Genomic DNA, 25,172 nt, shown 5'->3' with positions numbered 1-25,172 from the left:
CTCGGAGAGTCCTGAGGATCTAGAGAATCTATTTTTTGGGTAATGATCATGATCATAGGCCATGAGCGCATTTCACAACCACAGCTTTATTGCATGAGATCACGGAGTTATCATATGTAGCTCAACAGAACTTTATATATTTTTTTCTGACCACTGCATGTTTTACCATTTCAGTTCCTCCGAAGATATATGACATCTCAAGTGATATGACCATCAATGAAGGAACCAATGTCACCCTTATTTGTTTGGCCACTGGGAAACCAGAGCCTTCCATTTCTTGGCGGCACATCTCCCCATCAGGTAAAGCAGAAATATGTCAGTGTTGTTTGTGCTGTTCAATATTGTCCTGTTGCCTCGCTTGTTCAAAACTTGGGTCAACATATTCTTTTCCATCTTACTCACAAGGTAGGCGGGATGCGTGGTTTTCTACTTATTCTTTATACCTAAAAACGCTGTAGTTCACCAAAGTTAAGTGAGCATTTTCCGTCAGAGCCCAGAATAGAACTTCTGTGTCTTGATTCCTAGTGAAGGTTACTTTCATTTTACTGTACTGAAGAAGCACAAATTAATAGACAAAAGGCACAAATGGAAATATTACACTAGAAATGGTTTCGTTTAAGTGTATAAGGCTTTTTCTTCTGTCTGCATTCACATGTTAATAGGCTGGAGTGAACTGCTAAGGTAATCAGGGGACAATCACATTATACAAATTATGAGGTCCGTGGGTCTAATTTGAAAATGCAGTTCAGAATCAAGGATCTGGAGGTTAGAATTACATTTTAACTGATGAAGGATCTTAAAACCCAAGAGTTTAAGTAACTTGTACGAGACCACGTAACTCTGTAGAATTAAGGGGCATGGCAGTCTATGGGTTTCAGTGCGCATCGTCTTAAGGAGGTGAAGTATACTCTAGGAAGCTGAGGGTAATCATCATCAAAATGCTCCTGTTTTCACAGCAACAGCTCTAACAGAATCATCAGCTTGGGTCAAATGTTAACACTGGAACGATATAGCTTTGAGTGTACCATGGAAGGGAAGGTGGTGCTTTTTAATGAACAGGAAGCCACAACATTTTAGATAATGAAAATTGATTTTTATTTGTTTTATATTTTTAGTGGAAATAGCTTCAACAAGGCTATTGTGATGAAAATGCTTTTAAAGAAATCAGAAAGATACATTTGATGTAGGCCTAGGAAGAGTACAACTGGAACATCTATTTGACCTGCTAATGCTTTCTTTAATATCACTTATCCTTAAGTGTTTTTCAGTTTCCTCATTTATGCAGTGGGTCTAATGAGACTTACTCATATCATATGCTTAGTATTACTATTAATGTGAGAAGAAAATCAATATAACAGCAGTATACACTTATATAATATGCATTATGGCCTCTATAATATTTCTGAAGCATGAGTGTACTCTTGACTGCCAACACTTCACTCTTTAGAGTGGCTGCAGAGTCATAAAAACTGGTATGTGAGCACTGAATTAGTGGCAGGACTCTCTGCAGAGTGTGAGACAAATGTAGGACCAACGGTTGAAATCCGTGTGTTCCTATCTCAAATTCCTTATTCATCAGTTCAGCCAATTTTAGTGCAGATCTCTTAGCCTCAGTTATTCTCAGCTCGTTTCCTACTTTCCAAAAATCAAATGATAATAATGCCTGGCTATTGTGAGACTCAAAATAGATAAGAGGCATAAATGTGCTTTAGAAAGTATAAGATGATATGCAAATACTGATTCTTAATCATCTCTTCAGGGATTTAAATCTGATATGGTAATATATATTTTTTGTAAGAACGAAGCACATAATCTCCATCTTTATACAATTTAAGATTAATATGTTGGATTTAACTCTCCTGCTTTGCAGTGCTTGTTACTATGCATATTCTTCTTTTTAAAAGTGCTTGGGTACATTCTAGTTTAATTAAATAGCAGGAATGTTGGTTAGTGAAGTTATTAGAATAATGATAATGGATAACATCATGAAGTTGAAAGAAGACAGATTGGGTTTAACTTAAACTGTACATAGATTTGTTTTCCTGATCCTGCCATACAAAGCAAATTAGAAAAATTAGCATAAATATTAACTATTATCCAATGAATAGCTAGACATGGCTGATATTTTTATAAATGCTTCCAATATTTTCAAATTATAATTTGTTAACTGTCTATAGTCAAACGCACAGCAATGTGGGGTTTCTGCTTTAAGTAATATGTCTGATAATTCTATTAATTTTGTAAAGTGATGTTTTTATATTTGAATACAAAATTGTATAATTCACTGATGTGTTACTATTTGCTTAACACATACTCATATTTTGTATATTCTCTTTTATTGTGCGATATCATGAAAGAAATGTGACTCAAAACAGCAGTCACCACAGGAGCAAAATTTAATGTTAAAAATAGATACAGATACACAGTTGACCCTTGAACAATGTAGGGGTTAGAGGTGCTGATGCAGTGCATTCATAATCCACTTATAAATTTTCACTCCCTCAAAACTTAACTTGTTCTTTAGTTGCCTAAGGGGCATTGCTCCTAGGACTACCCACAAACACTGAAATTTGCTGGTGCTCAAGTGCCCTATATGAAATGGCCTAAATCAATGCATACAGTGGGCCCTCCACATCTGTGGACTCTGAACCACTAATCAAAATTAGTGCTGCTACTTATTGAAAAAAACCACCAGAACAGCACAGCGATTAAGACCATGAACTTTGATGACAATCAGAATTGAATTTAAGACAGGTCTTCCTCTTACCAAGTGTAAGAACTTAGATACAATTGTTAACCTCTTTAATTTCAAATACAAAATGATGATAATAATTATACCCAATTCACAGAAGTGTTATGAGGATTAAATAGAATAGTATAGAGTATTGAAAAGGGTTCATGACTTAGAGCAAATGTTACATAACATTAACTATTAATGGACTACTCAGATGTGTTTAATTTTTGACCAGATAGATTCTCCAACCCTGGTTCTGAATAGAGGGGCCTATTAAGAGCTCTTAAGTGCAATCCACAGAGCTGTTCTCAAATGAGGCTGTTATGAAGCTAAAATTCACTTCGAACTTCTGGAGAACATTGACAGGTTTACATGAGCCACTTGATTTTGGATATAAGGACAAAATAAATTTTTTATCACATATCATTTTATCAATAAATCTAGATTTAATAAAAAAATAGAAAATGTTAAAAGATAAATTTTAAAATGATAGATTACAGATAACAAATATGGGACATCTTGAAAGCCTCTGTCAAGTTTTCACTTATTGTTCCTTGCTGTTTATCTTAATCACTGTTTCCTGGTCTATTCCTATTCTTTGATATCTGGAATCTCCAGAAACATTCTTACTCTACCCTGCTGGTGTTTATTATCTGACAAAGATATTGTTTTGAGTCTAAAGCTAAACTATGAGATAAACAATGGCTGTATGTCTCAAGCTCTTTGTTGTCTAATTTCCATATTCGTCCTGCCTTTTGGCAAGATATTCTCACCTAATTATCCGTAGGAATTAAGACTATCTAACTCACCCAGCCAGCATGGCCCAGTGGTTGAGTGTCAACCTATGAACCATGAGGTCACAGTGCTATTCTGGCCAGCTCAGTTCCCAGTGGGAGTCGTGCAGGAGGAAGCCCATCAATGACTCTCTCTCATCATTGATGTTTCTCTCTCTCTCCTTCTCCTTCCTCTCTCTGAAATCAATAAAAACATCTTTTAAAAAATAAGACTGTTACCTAACTCATTATGACGTCTGTCCAATCAGATTCACCTTTCTCCTGTTGTGTTCTGGATTCCACCTCTTCCCATTCTTTTATATTCTTATTCCACTTAATATCCTCTTTAATCTATTTTATTCTATTGACTTCTACTGTCCACATTTAAACAAGCTCAAGTTGCTCTTTTCTGAAGGCAGTCCTTTGACACTAATCACTTTTGTTTAATAAAAAATTGTTGAGCATTTATAAAGAAGAATACAAACAAATGGTCAGAGGTGTAAGAATACAAACAGAAAGCCATGGTTTCGAGACTAAAAGAGGAAAAGTTTCCTGGAGCAGCATGCAGTGAGCAATGTCAATCAGGCCAAATAAGAGCCAGCTAGTTAGTTGCCTTTGTGTGAGGTTGTCTGGTGATCATGTGGCAATTCAGTGACACTTCTGTAAATTGGGTATAATTATTATCATTTTATAGTTGAAATTAGAGATTAACAATTTTGTCTAAGATCTTACACTTCATGAGAGGAAGATCTGTGTCTTAAATCCAATTCTGATTGTCATCAATGTTCATGATTTTAACCACTGTGCTATTCTGGCACCATCTGATGCATAAGAAATTACTGGTAGGAATAAAAATAAATCATACATTTTATATTAGGGATTTTGAGAAAACCTTGAAAATAAAGTATAGATGCTTTGAAAGATAAAAAGCAGTTATTTCCTATACTTTCTAGAAGTATTGCTATGGGTTTGCCTCAACTATAAAATAAATACCATAAATTTTCAATCAAGAGTACAACAAATTGCTCTGACCTGTGGCTCAATTGCTTGGGTATCATCCTGTGAACTGAGAGGTCGCCGGTTCCATTCTGGTCAGGGCACATGCCCAAGTTTTAGCTCCATACCAGGTGAGGGTGTTGACGGGGGAGGCAATCAACGTAGTGCTCTCACTTCAATGTTTCTTCTCTCTCTCTCCCTCTCGCTTCCTTTCTCTCTAAAATCAATAAGTAAAATTTAAAGAAAAGAATACCATGAACCGTTCCAAAGTAAGAGATTTTAAAGACTTTAAGAATATTAAATGACAGCTTTTTCAGTATAAACAGAGTAAACAAAGTCAAATATTCATTAGACCATGGGTCAGTAGCCTAAGGCCTATGGGCCAAAGGGACCCTACATTCTATTTTCCTAAATGGAATTTTAGTTGCTGTGGTTGGAAGACAGTCAGACTCCTTCCTTTACATATTGTCTATGGCTTCTTTCATATTATAGTAGTAGAGTTGAGTAATTACAGTAGAAACCATATGGCCTACAAACCTTAAACTATTTACTATCTGCTCCTTTAAGGATAAGTTTGCTGAACCCTGCATTAGATATTTTAAAAGAGGTGTTTTAAATTTTGTTTCACAGCTGCAAGACATACAAGTTTAATGTTAGCACATTAAAGCTTCTATAACCTTTAAAGAAAATTAAGTACAATCTTAAGACAGAAAATGTTAATTACTAATTATAAAAAAAAATAAAAGACTGTAAAAATTAAAGTTATTATCTAAAAACCATGTACACTGCTGGAATCTGTTTAAAATAATTCTGATAATAATTTAATAATGATTTAAATTATAATCATCACAGGTACAATCTGGAAAGTATTACTTTCTATTATTGCTCTTGTTTCTACTATGGTTCCCTTCTGTGTAAGAAAGTCTTCTATGAAATATTTGAGTACTGGGCCAACACCAAGAGTGATATGATAAAGAGGCTGTATGTGTGATCCTTGCAAACTGGCAGCCTTAACACTTAATTCTTTGAGCATTTTCTCAGGTTTGCAATCCTGACACTGCACTTTGCTATTTAATGTTAGGAAGAAAAAATTCAGTAAAATCAGCAATTTATGCTCATGACATTTCAACAATACCAGATCTTCAGATTACAAGTTATGCTTCTATTTCCATTGTAGGGCTGCACTCTGTGTAGAGCTTTGGTGAACTTCCATAATGACTTTACATAATGGGTAACTATATAATGAATGAATCTACCTAATGGTGGCAAGTTAAACTTTTACCGTCAGATTGCATACTAATAATTTATATACACAGCTAAAATTGCCTCTTTGTTCTGAGTTTTCTTTATAGCAATTTTAACTTTCATTTGTCTGTTTCTAAGGTCCCCTCTACTTTTATTCAGTTAGTGGTGGACTATGTGTATTCAGAACTGTTGATGCCTACTTAAGATTATAGAAAACAAGAAAATATTCAGTACTTTGAGATACATCTGAGGCTAAACAATGGACCTGAATATATGATGCATCATTATAAAAAGTAATCCACTGTTCTTAGAGGAAAGTACTTATCCATGTGAAAAAGAAAACAGGAACCCATCAAGCATCTCAAAGCATTTCATTATACATCTAGATTTTTGTCTCCACTTAAAAGACTAAATTTGAGGTTAAAGCTTGGCATTAAGGTGTTTATAGTTTAGGAATTAGATTTTTGTAGTGTTCCCTAAGTGATTTCAAATGGCATGTTACATGTATTAGGGAAAGGTTTTACATAAATGGTTATATCTAAACAAGTTAGGGCTTGTTTAAATGTTATCATCTTAGAAAATGCAGCTTTACTTTGGTTGTAAATTTCATGCCAATTCATGCTGAAGTGGGGGCCACATTTATAATATTGAAATAGATCCTAAAAGGATCCAGAAAGAATACCAGTAGGTAGTATGAATGTATAAAATGAACCCAAATAATATTTAAGTATTATTCATTAGCACTTAGTATGTTCTAGGCACTGTTCTAACCTATCTTAGGTTAACATATATTCACTTGTTTACATGAGAATTATTATAACTTCATGTATAACATTCATGAGGAAAAGAGAATGATGTTTATTTGAACCCAGGGCAGACAGTGAAGATACAACTTGGCTTTACTTCTCCATAAATGCAAGATCATGTCCATGAAGACTACATTTGTATGCAAACAAGGCCTCCTGGAATTTTAGTGCTGTTACTGGATTATTACTAAGATATATATAAGTAATAAAAAGAAAATATGTTAATAATGATTTTTTAAAAATCAAGACTCAAGGTGTCCTTGACTGTTAGAGACATGAGCATATGTTTATCTTGCAATAAATTATTTATAGAGGAGTTATGACCTCTAGTGTAAAGAAGTACTATATCTATTTTTCTTCGCTCAAAATGAATATATTACTATTGAATTTTAATTATACTCCAACTTGTTTTAAAATTTTATTTTTCTTGATTAACTTGACCATAATTAGGAATAATTCTCACCAGTGGAAAATTAGAATGATCTTGGATTATAGATCAATAAAACTATGATTAACACTTATTCCTCTCATTATTTGTGTGCTACCTTTTTAAGATTCATAATTCAGGCAAATACAGCTACATAGTAGGTGCTCAATAAATAACTGTTAAATGACAGTATTTTAGAATATTATAAATTCTTTACATGACCAGTAAACTTATATTAACTGATTAATGTTTTAAAAATTAATATTACTATTAATTATTTTCACATATATAAGCAATATAGCATAATGCGCATAATGCTTAAAAGGACATGGTTAGTACTTGAACTGCTTGGTTTCAAATCCTTGCTCTGCCACTCACTGTGTGTGTTAACCTGGACAAATTTCTTAAACTCTCCATGTCTCAGTTATTTCGTCTGTAAAATGGAGGTGATAATAACAATAATATCACAGGGTTATTATATAAAGTAGATAGCACATGTAAAAAATTCAAAACAAAACAAAAATTAAGAGGTCCAAATTCTTAGGTATTATCAAAATTTATTTCACGGTTTATATTTCTGTAGAACTTGCTTGAGAACAGATAAAAGATGGCAATGATAAATATTGCGTTCTTATGTGATTAAAATCAGATAAATGCAACGCAATGATTGCAGTTCTAAACTTGTGAGATGTTGTTTTGTATTTAGTTGGTTCTGCATAGAAAGTAGAAGAGGAATGTTTACTGAGCAACTACCAGAGTGACTTCTAGAAACAAAAGTTTGAATTATCTATTCAGATTCTAATAAAAGGCTGTTGATGAGAGAAGACAAGAAACACACTGCATTAGAGGGATACATTTGGGGGTTTTTGTTTGTTTTATTTTTGCTATAGAAAAAATTATAAATATAAAGAACAAAAGAAAAGTCTTTAAGCAGCTATGTGTTACTAAGGGGTTGCCCTCTTAATAAAGGAGCAAGTCTCTCGAGAGTTCAATATGATCACTAGCCCGAACAAAGCCAAGGTGAAGGATATGAAGGATACTGTAACCAGGAGAACATGAATAACAGCACCATGTTTTCTGTTTATTATTATTAATTGCTATTATTATCTATAAGTTATCTAATCCTGGTACTATGCTACCCAATTTCAGCCTGTTAAAGTTTCCTAAGAATTTATGGAATATTTTCTTTCAGAAGACAGTACTTTCCCCCTTATAAAAATGTTACAAAGGGAAACTTGTCCTAAGGAAAGAGGTTCAACATTTATGAAATGTCTCCTAGTATAATGCATAATGAAAATATGTCCTGAAATGTTGAGCTTAATTTTGCCAGACTGACAAAAGAGGCAAAATGAAACTTTTATTGCACTTAAACTTATATGTACACTTTGGAGAGAAACGGAGGCTTAAAAAACTAGATTTATTGTATATTCTTGTCTAACTCGGGCTATGTTTCTTTGTCATCTTCAGAAATTTATAGAGAATAGTCTTGCATAAATTTAAAAATTAATAATAAGCCATGCTAAAGTCTTGAAAACTTGTCTTCAAAGTATACAGGATTATGAAGTGCCTTCAAATAACTTTTTTATTTAGGTTGGGTTTTTTTCACCTTCCTTGTTAGCCAGTTGTGTGTGTTTTTTTTTAATGTTTCCTTTTGCATTAGGTTTAAATTTAATCAAGTACCAGCTGCATTGTTTCTGGACAGTGCTGAGGCTCTGAAGATGTATTATACCCATGCATCATCATAGCATTGTCATCCTGACGATATATTAGTGTAATACATCTTCAGGGCCCTCAAATGAGAAGCTGTCTAGAAGGAACGGGGCGAGGAGTGAATTCAATTCAATTATAGGACAAAAGAACCAGCTGAAGGGAAGGAGAGACCTCTCAGAGCAAGTCTCTCAGTGGAGTTGATTACAACTGGGTATTTCATGGAAATATATTCCATTTTTCCTTTTGTGACACGACAAGGAATAATTATGGATTTTGAGCATGCAGTGGTAAAGATAAAATGACTTCCCCACCCTGCGTTTGGCTCAGTAAAGTCCTGATCGTTTTCTGGGAAGCATTTAATTAGTTTGGGGGAAAGTTATATAAGCTTTGCTATTCACTTAATACATGAACTTACAGTCCACAGTTAACCTATAAGTTGGTTTATTAAAATGGGATAGGTATGAAAGAATGTTTATCTTTCAAATGAAGCCTGAGTTGGCACTTTTTAAATGTTCAGACACAAGTAAAGATATACAATAGCTGACTGAAGGGTGATCAGCAGGCAGCAAATGAGAAAATCAACAAGTCTTCTTAGCCAACTCCTAACTATTTCCACTAGATTGAGCTGTCGGGAGTGATCAATAAGTCTTATTGCTAGGGTAAATTTTTCTTAGACATCTCTCTTGTGTTAGAAAAGCAGAGGAACTCTTAATTTCATCATAGTACAAGTATATCGGGGGTTTAAAGTGTTCAGCCTGGCATACATGTTTTTCAAAAATATATTGCTTAAGTAAAAATTCCTAACTCATTACATAATGGTTATATTATGAATATTTATTTTACATGTATTTTCTTTGAATATCATCTATTGAACACTTACATGTCAGACAGTTTGCTAAACATCGAGTATATAGATGTAAGAGGAAAATGTACAGCTACTACCTTCAAGAGCTGCACAATCTTGTTGGAAGAGACAGGTTTGGAAGAGTGAAATAATTACACATTAACTAAAGACTGTGGCTACAACAATAAGGAATCCTTTTTTTTTTTTTTTAACTATGAGAGTATGTTTATTAAAGCTGGAGATAGTGAAACAAGGAAGGGCTTAGCATAATAGAAGCAACAGGAGAGCCTAGGCTGGGCTGCCCTAACTTGTTGGGAAGTCAGAGAAAGGGGGCCTTGGGGGCAGGTTCAAGGGATTGGCCTGGGACTAGCTGCTGCTGCCCATTGCTCCCTTCGCTGCAAGTCTCATGGGGGCCATCAGAATTTGGGAGATATGAGCCTGTGAGGGGGAAGGAGAGGGGAGAGGATAGGAAGAGAATGGTGCAGGCTGCTCCCCGAAGGCAGAGCTTACCTGATAAGGCGTCGTTGTGAAGCTATCTTCTAAACTGAGCCATAAAGTTGAAGGAAGGGAGGCTGCTGTGTGTGGCAGTGCTGTGGAAAGCACAGCATTTGTAAATGCTTCAAGGCAGGAAAGAACCTGATGTGCTCTAAAACACAAAGTCTGGAACCAGCTGATAAAAGGGGAAAAGTGGCTTAAGGTTTGGTTGGAAATTAGCTGAGAGGGGTCAGATCAACTAGGGATTGATTATAGGCCATGGTGAAGGGGTCAGGCACTTTTTTCCCTAAATGCAAAAGGAAACTATGGGGAATTTTTGAGCACAGGAATGACATGACTTGATGTTAATTTGTAGAAGTTTGTGGTGCCGTGTAGAGAACGAATTGCAGGGAGCCTGAAGCGGAAGCTGGGAGACCCTTTAGGAAACCACTGTAGTAGATGAGGCAAGAGAGAGATGATGTTGACTTTAATAAGGGTGACTGCAGTGGAGAAGAAGAAAGTGGCTGAATCCCATATTATACAGGTAAAACCAGAAGACACTGAGAGATGGAAGATGGGGAAAAGCTTTTAGTTTTCTGGCTTGATCAACTCGAAGAATGGGTGTGTTTTCCATTAAGGTGAGGCAAACCAGGAGAGAAATATATTTTGGAGAAAAATAAAAATTTCTATTTTGACCATGCTAAATTGTAAGGCATATTAGACATCCAAATTGAAGTGCCCATGAATAATTGGATCTATGAGGCTCAATCTCAAGGGAGAGGCCAGGATAAGACATGAGACTTGATCAGTATAAGCCTGTGCTGTGGGGCCAAGTAGAGAGACACAAGAAGGTCCATGACCAATGTTTGAGGATTTGGAAAACAGGCGAGCAATGAGATTTAGGGAGAGCTGCTCGTGTACAAGACAAAGACCTAGAAGAATAAAGCTCAGAGAGGAGATTGTTTTAATAATTAGAAAAAAGATCTAATGAATTGAAATGTAATGAGAGGAATAATAAGCTACATACAGAAAAGTGTCTATTGTGTTTGGCAATACAGAGATTTTATTTTTTGAAATCCTCACTCGAGGATTTTTTCTTACTTTTCAGAGAGAGTAGAGGAGAGAGAGAGAGATCGATGTGAGAGAGACACGTCAATTGGTTGCCCCCCACCCTTGCCCTGACTGGAGCCGGGGATCGAGCTTGCAACCAGGGTATGTGCCCTTGGCTGGAATCAAGCACCGGACCCTTCAGTCTGCAGGCCGATGCTCTCACCAGGGAGCGAAACTGGCTAGGGCTAGAGATCACTCCTGACATTGATAAAACTGTGAAGCTGTGGGAAGCAGAGCCAGGCAGGGTAGCTTAAATAAGGAGTGTAGGGGCGGGTGGAGAACCAGTGGGCAAATCTTAGCTGTTTCAAGAAATTTGTAGTGGCAGGAGGCGAGAAATGGGACGTGTAAGGTTTAAGAGAAAGAGTATACTATCACAAACCCAACGCACCTATCCTCTGACTTCAACAATTATCCATACTTGGCTAATAGTGTTCATCTGTGCTACCTTCTCCAACTTAAAGAAGGATTTTTTTAACCACAAAATTATCTATGTTAAAAAGATCATTAGTAATAGTAATTATAGAACATTTAAACTCCAATGGATCATAAAACAAAACAGAAGTAGTAGCTTTGTAAAAGCGGCATCCCCTTCTTTATGCTTTGTTCCTCAACCTGAGATGCAGAGGCCTCTGCCCGATCGATACGGAGAGCGCAGAGAGCTGAAGCCTCACAGGTGTGATTGTGTGCCCTGTCACGGCAGCCTTCCTGTCGCTCACGAGGAGCCCCGAGCTCCTCGGATCCAGCTCTTTCAGGAAAGCTTCCAGCCCCTTTTTGATAACGTGCTCTGCCTCTTAGTTCTGTTGCATTGCTGTGTCCTGAAATCGCGTGTGCTTTATGCCCAATTTGTCACCCCAGGCATCTGGTGCTCTGACCGGCACCAGCCTGGACATGTCACCTGACAGCTTATTGCTTGCAGGGATCACTACCCAATTCCTTGCCTTGTTTTCTCTAACAGGAGATGCAGTCTTCGAGAAAGTCCTCCTTTCCCTTCCCAGGTGTCCTCTTGCCCGGCAGCCGTCACACATCACCAGTCGCCCGTCTCCATTCTGAAAGGTTACAGGGCACGTGTTGGATGCACAGAGTTAAATCAGGAAGACGGGAGAAAGTGATCTGGTGTCGTTTCCAGGTAGTTAGGGAAAGAAGATGCTGCCACCTCCCCACCTGTCGAAGGTGATGTGAACAGTAAGGGGTGCGCTGGCTCACTCTGAACAAAGAGAGTCGGTCAGTCAAATACGATTTGAGCCGATAAATCAGAAGATAAAATTTAATACGGTATGCTTGATGAACTTGATAGACTCTTAAACTTGCGACGAGCCTCTCAGTTGTTGCGTGTGATAAACTGAGTCCATGTACCTTCTGGAACTATCATTGGAAAGGGTTAAGGTGGAATTAAGAGTCTGCTTTAGGCAGTTTGGTAACGGAATTAGGTCCCCACCTTTACTAGGCTTCAGTATGCAAATTTAAGCCCTCTGTGATTTCTTTCTACAGATGGTGGGGTAATCAGATGTAAGGGGGTTGAGTAGAGTATGATTTCTCCAAACCCCACTAAAGCAAAGAAGGACACATGTTGAGCTTGTTAAGGCCCTGACATAATCATCTTTAATCATGATGTCTAGACTAAACATCAAACATGCCTGGGTTAAGATATGCAATTCAGACTGCCTTTCAGCATCAGTTTTCTTGGGCACTGCCTTTCAATTTTATTATTTTAAAGTTATTATTTTTTTTATATCTCTAAAACATTCATGTTTTTGGAACCTAACCATGAAAGCTGATATGGACCTACTCTGTATATAGTAGCAGCCCATCCTCAGAATACATAGAAGGGTATATGTAACCACTGGGAAGTCAGACCAGGAATCTCATTAACAGTCCACAAGCAAAGACAGTATTGGTATCCGTGATTTCCTATCATGAATGATGAAAGAGGCAGTATGTAGCTCTATGATTGCTAACACGGATGCATGTTATTATTCTGGAATTATTCAGCTATGGGCCGAAGATTCCTGAGATTTAACAAACCCACTGACCATAACCCACGTTTCAAGATTTATGTGGATGCAGACAACACCATTTTTAATCTCTGCTTGGGTATAAGATCCATAGAGCTGAATTCACTTTTATCTTTATCTTCATTGTACTTTCAATGTAGTAGGTGCCTAAAATATTTTTGACTGAATGATAAAACCTGAAATATGTTTCTAGTGAGTTCGGGTGATAATTTTATCTCTACTATTTCCACTAACAACAATAATGATGTCAACAATATTCTTTTAGGTGAGCACTTATTATCTGCCATGCAATTTATATTCATTTCCTTATATAAACCTAAAAAAAAAACCAAAACCCTATACTGTAGGTGGTTTTATTTGCATTTAAAAGCTAAAACAAAAACAAAAAACTAAGATTCAGCATTTAGTAATTTCCCCAAGGACTACAACTAGTATGATTCAGAGTTTAAATTCACAATCAGTTTTGATAGACTCCAAAGCCCAAGCTATTAACCATAACTAAAAGGAGCATGCATATAGGAGGTGAAGTACTGGGTATGTGGAGTTGCTAATAATAGAATTAGAATTTTTGGTTTATGGGCTTACTGCTATAGAATGGTGTTAATCTCAAAATGAACAAGATTTTCTGGAACAATTTCCATTAATGGGAGCTATTGTAAAATAGAGTTGAGACCCTATTACTGAAATAGTAATAAAGACTACATAATCCCATAAAGAATACTGCCTAAGTGAACTCTGGCACCTATGAAAGTGAGAGAATGCACTAATGATTGGTACCATAGTATTTGATTTATAGGTCATTGTATTAGTCAAGGTACTCCAGAGAAAAAGATATAATTATATATATTGTATAGATACAACATATATATATATATATGTATTGTATATACAATATACATATAATGTATATATATCACAGACACATTCAAATTATAAAATTTTGTTTAATGTGTGTATATATACACATTTTAATAAAATGGTGATGCCAGTGGCAAAATTGTATTTAATATATATAACAAATTATAATATATATTATATATTAAAATTATAAATTTATAAAATTATAAAAATTTGTTTAGTGTATAGTTTTATATATTATACTAAACAAAATTTTGCAATTTAGTCTCACCATTTCTTCATTAAAAATGTTAATGCTAAAAGAAGGGCATACATTTTAAATAAAATAAATAATCTTACATTAGATACCCTTCTTATCTGTTTATCTATCTAGTCAATAAACCAAAACTGATTATAGGAATTAATAAACTACAGCCAGTACAACAAATTCCTTCTTCAGTCTGTGTAAGTAAAGTATTATTGGAACACGGCCACACCCATTTATTTTTGTACTATCTATGGCTTCCTTCATGCTGCAACAGCAAAGCGGAGCTATTGCAACAGAATCCCTTTGGTCTGCACATCTGAAAATATTTACTATCTGGTTGTTTCCAGAAAAAATTTTCTTACCCCTGCTGTAGATTATAAAAGGATCCCATTTTCTATTTTTAGTACATATTTCCTCCTCAGTATTACCCCAAGTATGGACGGCTGCTGAATCTTTAGAGGCCAATATTTGATTTCATGATTAGTACTTCCTAGGTGTTATGTATAATTCCAATAGAGGACAATCTCCCCATTTCTTCAACTAATTCTTTAAATGCATCCTTTTATTCCCTTTATTTTGCCAAGTTTCAGTCAACCAGTGAACCAGATGACTAATGAATTTTCTTCAAATTCTTTTTTTAAAATTTTTCTTTATTGTGGAAAGTATTACAGATGCCCCCTTTTTCCTCATTGATCCCCTCTACGCTGCACCAGCCCCACCCCCACGGCCTTCATCACACTATTGTCTTAAATTCTTAAAGTTTAAAATTTCAAATTTTCATATTTTTATAGATACTACTTTCACACAATTTCCTCCATATGTATGCCAAGAATGATTTTTATTACAGAAATTGGAAGGATTACATGCTTGATTATACTGTTCTTTAGAAAGAGAAAATGTGCCTGGACTTCTCTCCAGGAAGAGTGCTGTTTTAAGCCAATTTATGTAGCCACCTTTGAGTGAGGCAGAATATTTTCTTGCAAAAGAAGCATGCACATTTGCCCAGAAGGCCTGTGGCCATTCCCTTAGTGACAGCCACAGAAGCAGCTCCGGGCTGAACAGCTCCCACGCAGAAAGATAAAAGTCACTGCTTGAGCAACATCCAGAGGGTAGTGAGAGCACAAAAAGCAAACGGTGGGGGGAAAGGTTGTCAAGTAAAATCAATAAGGCCTCTGTCTGAGACTTGGGAAGTCAAACAATGGGAAAATGTGTGATTTAATAATATTGATCTTCAGAGACATCCCCAGCAGAGCCTCTTGTGCCCTTAATGGGGATTCGTTGTGTTAAATGTTGAACATTCACTGCTCTAGGATTCAAATACATATCTTGATGTGTTCAAATTATACTGCAATCTCCACTCTCACAAGCACTATCTGCACACTTTAGAGGTGAAATAAGTAAACTGTGTAAGTAAATTTGAAATGGCAAATTAAAATAACAGATCTAGGGATGCTCTTAACTGACCTTAGCTAAGAGTTCACCATTTTCTGAAGAGGGGATAAAACCTAAAATGACTGAATTCCTTAATCATATTGGATATTATCTATGTTAGAGGATGCAGGCTAAAAGAGAAAACAAAAAACACAAAACAGGAACGACAGGTTTATGCCAAGCATTTTACGATTTTCTCATTTGATCAGATGTCTTTTCTAGAGCAAGGCAGCATGGCTAAGGAAAAGAAAAAAAGTCATAAATGTAAGTCCGGTTCCCTTACTATGGGATCTTGGGCAAGCCCCTTAACTTCTTAAGAACACAACTTTCTTACACCTAAAATGAAGGCATACGAGAACCTCTAAGGTATGTCCTGCCCAAAGTCCTTTAATTCTGTGAACCTAGTTGTAAGCTAAATTCCGTAGATGGGACACACAACATTCTGCCTCATTACATTGTCTTAAAATGCAGACATATGAAATTTACATACATGTGCACACATACATAGAGTCATGATCTGACTATGAAATAAAAATACTTTGGGGGTACAAACAGGGCTTTAATGACTGTTTCTATGTTCATCCATGGTGCATGTTAAAGGTGAGCAACTGTTTGGGAAGGGCCGGGTGATACAGGCCAAGCATGTTACTTCACAGTGGTCTGACCAATAAAGAGTTAAGGCATTGAAATCACAGAGGAGAAAATGATCCAACAGAACCACTGGTCTCTGAAGTTTGGAACAGGACCTGCTCTCTCGAAATTTAAAAGTGAGATTGGAACTATCTTATCAGGTTCTAGGAAAGGGAGCTAGAGCAGAGCGTTGGCTGCAGCAGGATAGAGAGTTAACCTAGTTCAGGGGCAGGAGACACAAATTCAAATTCAAGGCCCCAAGTAGCAGTCAAAGATCGGTTGTCAGAGACAAGAGCTTAAAGTATAAATAGCCCTGCTTTCTTTAGTATTTATATCATGGCAGATACTATGCCAAGTGCTTTAAGTGTGCCATGTTATATATTTTTGTAACTATGCAAAGAAGATGTGCTATTTTTATCATGTCTATTTTACTCACAAAGAAACTGTGGTTTAGATAATTAAATGAAAATTCAAAATTAAAAGACAGTGCTGCTAAGAGTATTTTTACACTGAGGCAATACTGCATTCAGTGTTTTGTTCAAAATGAAATTTGCCAAATGGTGATTCAGTGAATAATTGTGATGTCATGAAAATAGTGATAAGAGGGAGAACTGTTTCCTTCATTAAATATCCCCCTCCGTATTACATCAGAATATTTTATTCCAGATGCTGTTATTATAAATAAGTTTTTTTGGTTACTTTTCGGTCACATAGGTTTATTTTGGTAGCACACAGCAAAAACATCCTTCTTATCTTAGGTTAATAAACTCTCCTTCATTTCTAGAAAAACAACAGAATTATATCTTGTTATAATATTTGTAGTGAGCCCTTTTTCTAGTTTGCCCCCATTCCCATTGTACAGCCTTTTGATTCCATTTTCTTCAGAGTTTTCTTTGATCAGTTTCTAAACGTCTTTTTTTCCCTCTTGTGTGAATCACAGGAAGCATATTACAGTCCTTTGTAGAACTCAGTACCTCCACGTGTTAGAGACACTGCCCGTTTGCACAGCCAAGTGAAATTGTATTTGTTTCATTTCAGTTGTTTTAAATTAAGTCATTAGGTCAGAACCAAATGTCCCTGGGTATTTTTTTCGGAAAATGATAATAAAATATTTTGAAGGCAGAAAAAAAGATTATTTAGATTAGTCAACTAAAAATGAATAAACATGCTCACATGCATAAACGTACAAAATCAAAGGGCATAGCCTTTAAACTTTTCATTTATTTTTTCCAGAATACAGATATCATGAGTCATTGATAAGGTCTCAGTATATCATCATATTTCCCCCTTTATCTGGAGACTGACACTTGTTTAAAACATACCAAATGATAGCAGCCTGCCTTTTACTTAAAAAAACAAGAGTGAAGATAACTTACATGTATTCAATGAGTTACTGCAGACCTGCGCGTGCTGTATTTCTCATCAGGCATGAGCTTCATATTTACCCAGAGGGAACTACATTGTAAACCAACATAATCAATAATCAAGGAACTTGTAACCCTGACATTGGAGAGAAAGATTGTCCTTAAAAGGCTAATTATACCCTATGATGTATATTCTATATGGGGAAGTAAAGACAATAGAAAGAGCACTGGACTGAGAGTGTTTTCTCTCAAAGCTCTCCCATTGTGCCTGTGTCCATAAGCAAGATGCTTAACCTGTTTGGAATTTAAGCTTCTCGGGAAAAGTTACACTTGTCCAACTTTTGAAGACAAGACGAAATAATCAACATGAAAGATTTCCAAAACCAGTCTTAAACAAGCATCAATGAGATATTAGCAGACTTACCTTGTCCTACAAAATGGAATTTGAAAGGACCTGAAAGCTAGGAAATAGTTTCAATTTTCCCAACTCTTCCTGTTTTCTTTCTTAAAACTTTGTAATCTAGGTTTCTCTAATAAAACTAAAATGTAAAACTCCAGGGTGAAGTGTGGGGTATGGGCAGAATAGGATTAAAAAATAATATTATAAAAATGAGAAATCACCCCTTCCCAACTCTTCTGCTCAGGTTTCTATTATTATATAAAGATGATGAAGGAAAATTTCCCCAGGCCTCTGTTTTTACTCAGAAGTGACACTAAGTGATTCTAACATTTATATTTATATGTTTTCATATTGATTCTACATGCTATACTGAGCTGGATTTAATGGAAGGTGGTTGACTGACTGATCTGCCTATCTAAGATCCCTTCTGGTAAATATCTATACAGGAAATACTTCACTATTTTTTTAATGAGATTTATATGCCTGACTTCAGAATAGCTCTCTACAAGTGTGTCTATTTGTCACTAAGTCAATTGCCCCTTTATATGATAAAAAGCTGATGTATTTTACTACTCACTAGAGGAAATAGTCTTAAGGAAGATAGCCTCCCTCCTATGCTCAATTTAATTGTCACTTGAAAGCCAGTAATGCAACGGAATCATTTACACTGGCTATATCCTTTATTTTCGGAAGAGGGTTGAAAATTTCAGTGACCCTTAGAATCAGATAAGCTTCTTACATAATTGAGACAAGCAATATTCCATTTTTAATGGCTAATACCCAGGTGGACTGAAAGGCACTTTAGAGACGGAATATACCGTGTAATTAAAGGAGGGATGAAACTGCAGAAAACATCCATGAATTTCCTTTTGGAAAATTTAGAAATCTGCAGACATATAAGTATGTATATATACTTTTTCTTCAGGTCAAGTGATATTGTGTGAATGTTGTGACAGAAGTGGCAGAACAGAGAACATACTTGGAGGAAAATTAATGTATCTGTGAATTTGGAAGTGAACTTCCATGGAGAGTTAATAGAAAAAAAAAAATCGTAAATGGTAGTCACTTAAGGATTTAGATAATGAGAATTTTAAGGTATATGGCTTTTTCTTTTTTTAAAACAATATGAATTCCAGGTATTTAATAGCTTTCAGGTCTAACGAGATAATTTAGACAAGAGTATTTCAGGTGCTGGAACAGCCTCTCCTGGTTTGCTATCTTTTGTTAGAAGTCCCACTACTTCCTCCAGGCAGCCTTTACACTTTAATGTTGCAGTCCTGAGCAATAGATTTGATAACGTTATGTATTCATTAAGTACATATTTATATATACTTGCCACAAGGTGCTATACTAAATTACAGGCAAAACCCTCACAGAGGACAAGCCATGTGCAGCAGTTTGCTTGCTGTGTTTCTTTTGGCCTTGGTTCAAACTCCAACCTCTATAAACCAAGGCAACATTGTGTTTAGTGTACTATTTTCTTTCCTTTATTCAAAGACATCATTTGATTCTTAAATTCCTCTGAATTGTTATTTTGTGCCTCCACACGTGCATGCCCTCACCCATTATTAATATCACTCACCAGTGTGTTACATCTGTTACCAAAAACGAACCTACACTGACACATCAGAATCACCCAAACACCATAGTTTACCGTAGGGCTCACTCCTGTTGGTGTACATTCTATGGGTCTGAACAAATATATAATGGCATGCATCTATCATTATAATATCATAAAGAGTATTTTCACTGTCTTAAAAATTCTCAGTGTTCTATCTTTTCATCCCTCTTCCCACCCCCTAACCCCTGGCAACCACCTATCTTTTTACAGTTTCCATATTTTTGGTTTTTTTCTAGAATGCATATAGGTGGGATCATAAAGTATGTAGCCATTTCAGATTTGCTTCTTTCACTTAGTAATATTCATTTAATGTTCCTCCATTTATTAGTCATGACTTGATAACTTGTTTCTTTTTAGCACTAAATAGCATTTCATCATCTGGAAATATCACATTTAACTCACCCATTTACCTACTAAAGTATTTCTTAGTTGCTTCCAAGCTTTGGCAATTATGAACAAAGCTATAATGAACATTTGTGTGAAGGTTTTTGTGTGGACATAGGTTTACAACTCTTTTGGGTAAGTGCCAAGGAGCCTGATAGTTCGATCATAAGTTAAGAGTCTATTCAGTTTTGCAAAAAAAACCCAGCAAACTGCCTTCCAAAGTGGATGTATACCATTTTCTTTCCCCCCAGCAATGTATGAGAGTTCCTATATGCTCCCTACCCTCTCCAGCATTTAGTATTGTCAGTGTTCCAGATTTTAGCCATTTTAATAGGTATGTGATGGTATTTCATTGGTTTTGTTGTTAATCTTCACCGGAGGATATTTTTTCCATTGCTTTTCAGAGAGTGGAAGGAAGGGAAGGAAGGAGAGAGAGAGAGAGAAACAGAGAAACATCGATGTGAGAGAGACACATAGACTTGTTGCCTCCCACAGGCACCCCGACAGAGGGCAGGGACTGAACCCGCAACCCAGGGACATGCCCTGACCGGGAATCAAACCCGAGACCCTGTGCTACATGAGCTGATGCTCTAACTACTGAGCAACACTAGCCAGGGCAGTATTTCATTGTTTTTAATTTGCATTTCTCTGATGCTATATGATGTGGAGGATCATTTCATATGATTATTTGCCATTCTATCTTCTTTGGTGAGGTGTGTGTTCAGGTGTTTGGCCCATGGATTGTTTCTTTTCTTACTGTTGAGTTTTAAGTGTTCTCTGTATATTTCGGATAACAGTCCTTTATCAGATGTGTCTTTTACATATATGTTCTCCCAATCTATGGCTTGTATTCTCATTCTTTTGACATTGTCTTTCACAGAGCACAGGTTTTTAAATTTAATTGAGGCTAGTTTATCAGTTATTTGTTTTAAGAATTGTGTTTTTGGTGTTGTATGGAGGTCTCTTTTATAAGGGCACTAATTCAACTTATGAGCACTCCACCCTCATGACCTAATCACCTTCCAAAGACCCCACTTCCAAATATCATCACATTGGGAATTAGGCTTTACCATTTGAATTTCTGGAGGACACAAATATTCAGTCAGCACAGTACGTTCAGCTTCATCTCCCTTGCCAGTCCCAACCTGCTGATAGTTCTTGTAAATAAAGCATCACTGAAACATAGCCATACCCATCAGTTACCTAGTGTACATGCTGTCTTGCTACAGCTACACAGGTGAGTGGTTGCCAGAGAGACAGTATGTCCCAGGAAACCTAAAATAATTATTATCTCTAACTTTATAGTAAAAGTTTCCTGACTCCTGTGTTAAGAAATGGACATGATAGATGAGTGTATATGCACTAATTAAAACTGCACGTCATGGATACCGATATATGATGTTGATATTGATGTATGTGTTTTTAATCTTACATGGCCCATTATTGCTACTATTTATGGAGCACTTACTACATTACATTTGCCAAGCACATTATATTTTTATTTTATTTTATTATCATAAACGTTCCATTATCATCCTTCCTGATATTTAGAGTTAGATCTTGGAACTCAAGCTTTATAACTATAAAAACCATGCTTTTATTTTTTATGTAATAGTCTGATCCTTAAAATAATAAAATAAGATCCAAATGACATCTGCCTAGGATTGCTTGACAACTTTTGCTCCTCAGATATATAACAACATCAGCATCATTTTTTTGATAGTTAATCCTAAGGTTATCTAAGCCACCAGTGGGAGAGGATTGCAGAATTAGGCAGAAAGAGGGGATAAGTAATTGCAGGACAGGTCTTATTTCCAATTCTTGACTGAGGAGATGGTTATTTTATATGCAATTTTCAGTGTTGAGCTGATGCTTGAATGAAGAGAAACTAAGAGTCTACGGCTTTAATTATTTGACTGAGAAAGGACAGTTCAATTCATAAGACCTAAGTGCCAATTAGCTAAATGAGAAACTCAAGCATGATACCCAGCTTCAAGGTAAAAAGAGACTCAGAAAGGCAACAGAGCTCTGCAGCTGCGGCTGATCTTCAGCCACACCGACATCCTATTGAAGATCATTTTGCAGGTTATTAGGGCCTGAGTTGGGAGCCTGAAAGAACAATAGCATTTAAGGAGAGTCTATAAAATAAAGTTCATTTTGTACATGAATGACATTATCTTTTTAATAATAGAATACTGAAAGACATTTTCAGATTCAACATATTAAGCATTGGTTAAAATTAATATTCGTTGTTAACAAAGAGGCTGATCCAGTTATGAAAATTTTAGTCGAAATTGTTCTTAGGCTGAAGAAACCAATGACAGCTGAATTATAAAATATTCAAATTAAAATCTTACTGACAAAACCAGGTAACTGTGACTCCGTACTATCTGAACCTCTGTAACAGTTATTTTGTATGTATATTCAATCACGTCTTACTTTCAGAAGATCATTTTGTATTACATATATTTGATTGTCCATAATTCTTAAGAAAAATGCATGTGGTAGGTCCTTGGCAAACACTCACAGAAAGGATGAATGGATATTTGGAGAGCTGAGTGAGTTTTCCCAGGAAGATGAGCCTGGAGGGACTAAAGGGTAGATTATCTACATTTTGAAATAGGAAGTAATGGAAGAGGTAGGGCTATATGAGAAAGCAAGCACCACATGACTTAAAAATAAGTTGATCAGTAGTGGCAAAAAATGATAAACACAAATATGATATTCACCATCATTGTCAGTATTTCTGCAATGTTCATAGATGCACAGAGGCCCATATCATCAGAAAGGTTTTAAGATATTTTCTGAGCCCTGATTTTAGTGCAACTTTGTACTATATTCTGCAACTACAGTTGTTGAACCTCCAGCTCAAAAAGGATTCACATAAAGAATTAGCAGATCAGCCCAAAACTCTGGTGTCTCCTCCTTAGAGCAATAATGAATGTGTTGAAATTTAGGATACAATGAAATCGAGTGGTTGAGAGCCTAACTGGGACACAATAAATGGAAGAAATCGTTGGGTCAGATTCTTTTTGTGAGTAATTTAGACCCCACTTTCTGATGGTTAATAGGACACTTGAGGAAAACTCTACAGGGAGTCTCTTTGATTACACTGAAGAGAAACTGTAGGCTTGCAAAATAATCCCTGAAAGTAAATGTTCACTTGTCAACTCTGAAGCATCCAATGGACCTAACTTAACTATAAAATACTTTTTAAAACATCCCCATCACTTGTTTATGAAAGTAATGAAAGGGTAATATTAAAATGTCTGCCTTCTGGTTCCAAATGGCACCAAAGCTATGGTACCCTGAAATTTGCCAAGGGTGATGTTAAATGGTATACCTTATAAATTTAATTTTCACTAAATCTAAATCTCAGTTGGTCAAGATTTTATTTTATTTTATTTCTTTTAATGACTTTATTTTCCTATATACAGCAGAGAAACCCTTCCATTATTGCCCCAAAAAGCATCTTTGTGGCATGAATAAGCTCATTTCCTTAGGGTCCCAACCTTGCTCCTAGGATGTGGGTTATCCATGAGGGAAATTAGGCTTCATAATTTTAGGTATTTAATTCCATTACATTATATGTTCCTCTCTTAAATCATACTTATATTAATCTCTATATCTGGAACCCATATATGGTACAGAGTAGCAAGCCTAAAGAGTAATACAAATATTATGTAGCAATAATGGAATAATTCATTCACAATTTGATAAAAACTATTTATATGTTATGCTTTATTAGAGGCCCAAATAATGAATGGCTGAAAAAATTAAACAAATAAGGTTGACCGCTTTTAAAAGTTTATAGTATATTAGGAAGATAGATGTATACATAGCTGTATTATAGCAATGAGTGATGTAAATTCCCTAAGAGAAATATGTGGAAGCAGGAAAACAAAAATCTATCCAGTCCATGTAGGCAGTGATTTCTGTTCTTTTGGTTCACTACTATATTCCTCTCACCTAGATCTTAATACGTGCTCAGTAAAATTTTTCTTGAATGAATGAATCGATTTCCTGATTTTGTGGTGGTCATGAAAGAAAAATAAGCTTTTGTTTGAGACACTCCTAGAATTCATTGGAATGAAGGTGCAGTTGCACAGAAGTAGAATAGGAGGGAAATATCCAGTTTTGTTTTGTTTTTAAGGGTAAGAATGATTTAAGAGGGTTCTTTGTTTCTGTTTTTTATTTTTTGTCTTGATCTGTTTGCTCTTTGTTATGTTATCTCTTTAGTCTCTAATAATAAACAGAGGCATCATAATTTGAATTAAATAAGGAAAGCAGGGAGCTCGTATAATGCAGTTCTATGTATCCTCAGTAACTAAAACAAGACCCTGAGGTTCATAAAAGGTTTTCCCCGAGGACAAAGCAAAGTCTGCAGGACTTTTTATAGAGGTCCACTTCGGGGAAATAGATGGGATAATAGTAACCTAGAAAGGAAAGGAAAGAGGGATGATAAAACTTTTTCACTCCAGCGTGGCCTGCTCCCTCCCGTAGCCGGTGGATGGAAGTCATCTGATGTAAGGAGCGTGGTTGCCTAAAAGGACTGTCACCCCTTCTAGCCATGGGGGCTGGAAACTTGATCTGAGAGGTCCCACAAATGGGTCAGGAGGGAGGTGGGGGTATTTATAACTTGTGGATGAAAAGCCAGCTATTAGATCCAACTTTTAACTTCTTAGTAAGTGGCACCAAGGAAAATTAGCTTTTGTAGATATTTCTTTTGGCCTTACTTTGTCTGAAGGAAGAATGAAAAAGTATAGAATGTATTTTACTCTCCACTTTGTTTGTCATGTTTATACTCAAAAAGCCTTACAACTAATGGTAAGATAAATGACCAACTTGCATTGTGAGAGGCTCTCTTACCCACTTTATTACTTTCTTCTTATCTTTGTTACTGTAACAATAACATTTCTCCACCTTTATCTCCATTTCGAGGGATGGAACAAACTAAGGCTAGGCTTTCAGCCAGCATTAGCATTTCTCTACAAGAAAAAAGGTTAGTTTCTTACCTTACCTCCATCCAAAAGGTGATTGAATAGGAAATATATAGAAAAATCAGGACCAGAATTTGTAATTTTAGAGCTATTGAAAAACTGGTTG

General features: G+C 35.9%; 1 protein-coding gene across 1 annotated transcript in view; it reads left to right on the top strand.

The window, feature by feature from the left end:
* The window catches only part of NEGR1 (neuronal growth regulator 1), a 724,429-nt gene that overhangs the window by 412,193 nt on the left and 287,064 nt on the right, over window positions 1-25,172 (top strand). The window contains exon 3 of the mRNA XM_081145808.1: window positions 175-300. Within this exon, the coding sequence (XP_081001934.1) occupies window positions 175-300 (126 nt within the window). The remainder of the gene's footprint in view (window positions 1-174; window positions 301-25,172) is intronic.

Source organism: Miniopterus schreibersii, assembly GCF_964146895.1.
Source record: "Miniopterus schreibersii genome assembly, chromosome: 8".
NCBI lineage: Eukaryota > Metazoa > Chordata > Mammalia > Chiroptera > Miniopteridae > Miniopterus > Miniopterus schreibersii.
Note: the sequence above shows the minus strand (reverse complement) of the source record. Positions and strands in the feature narration are given on the sequence as shown.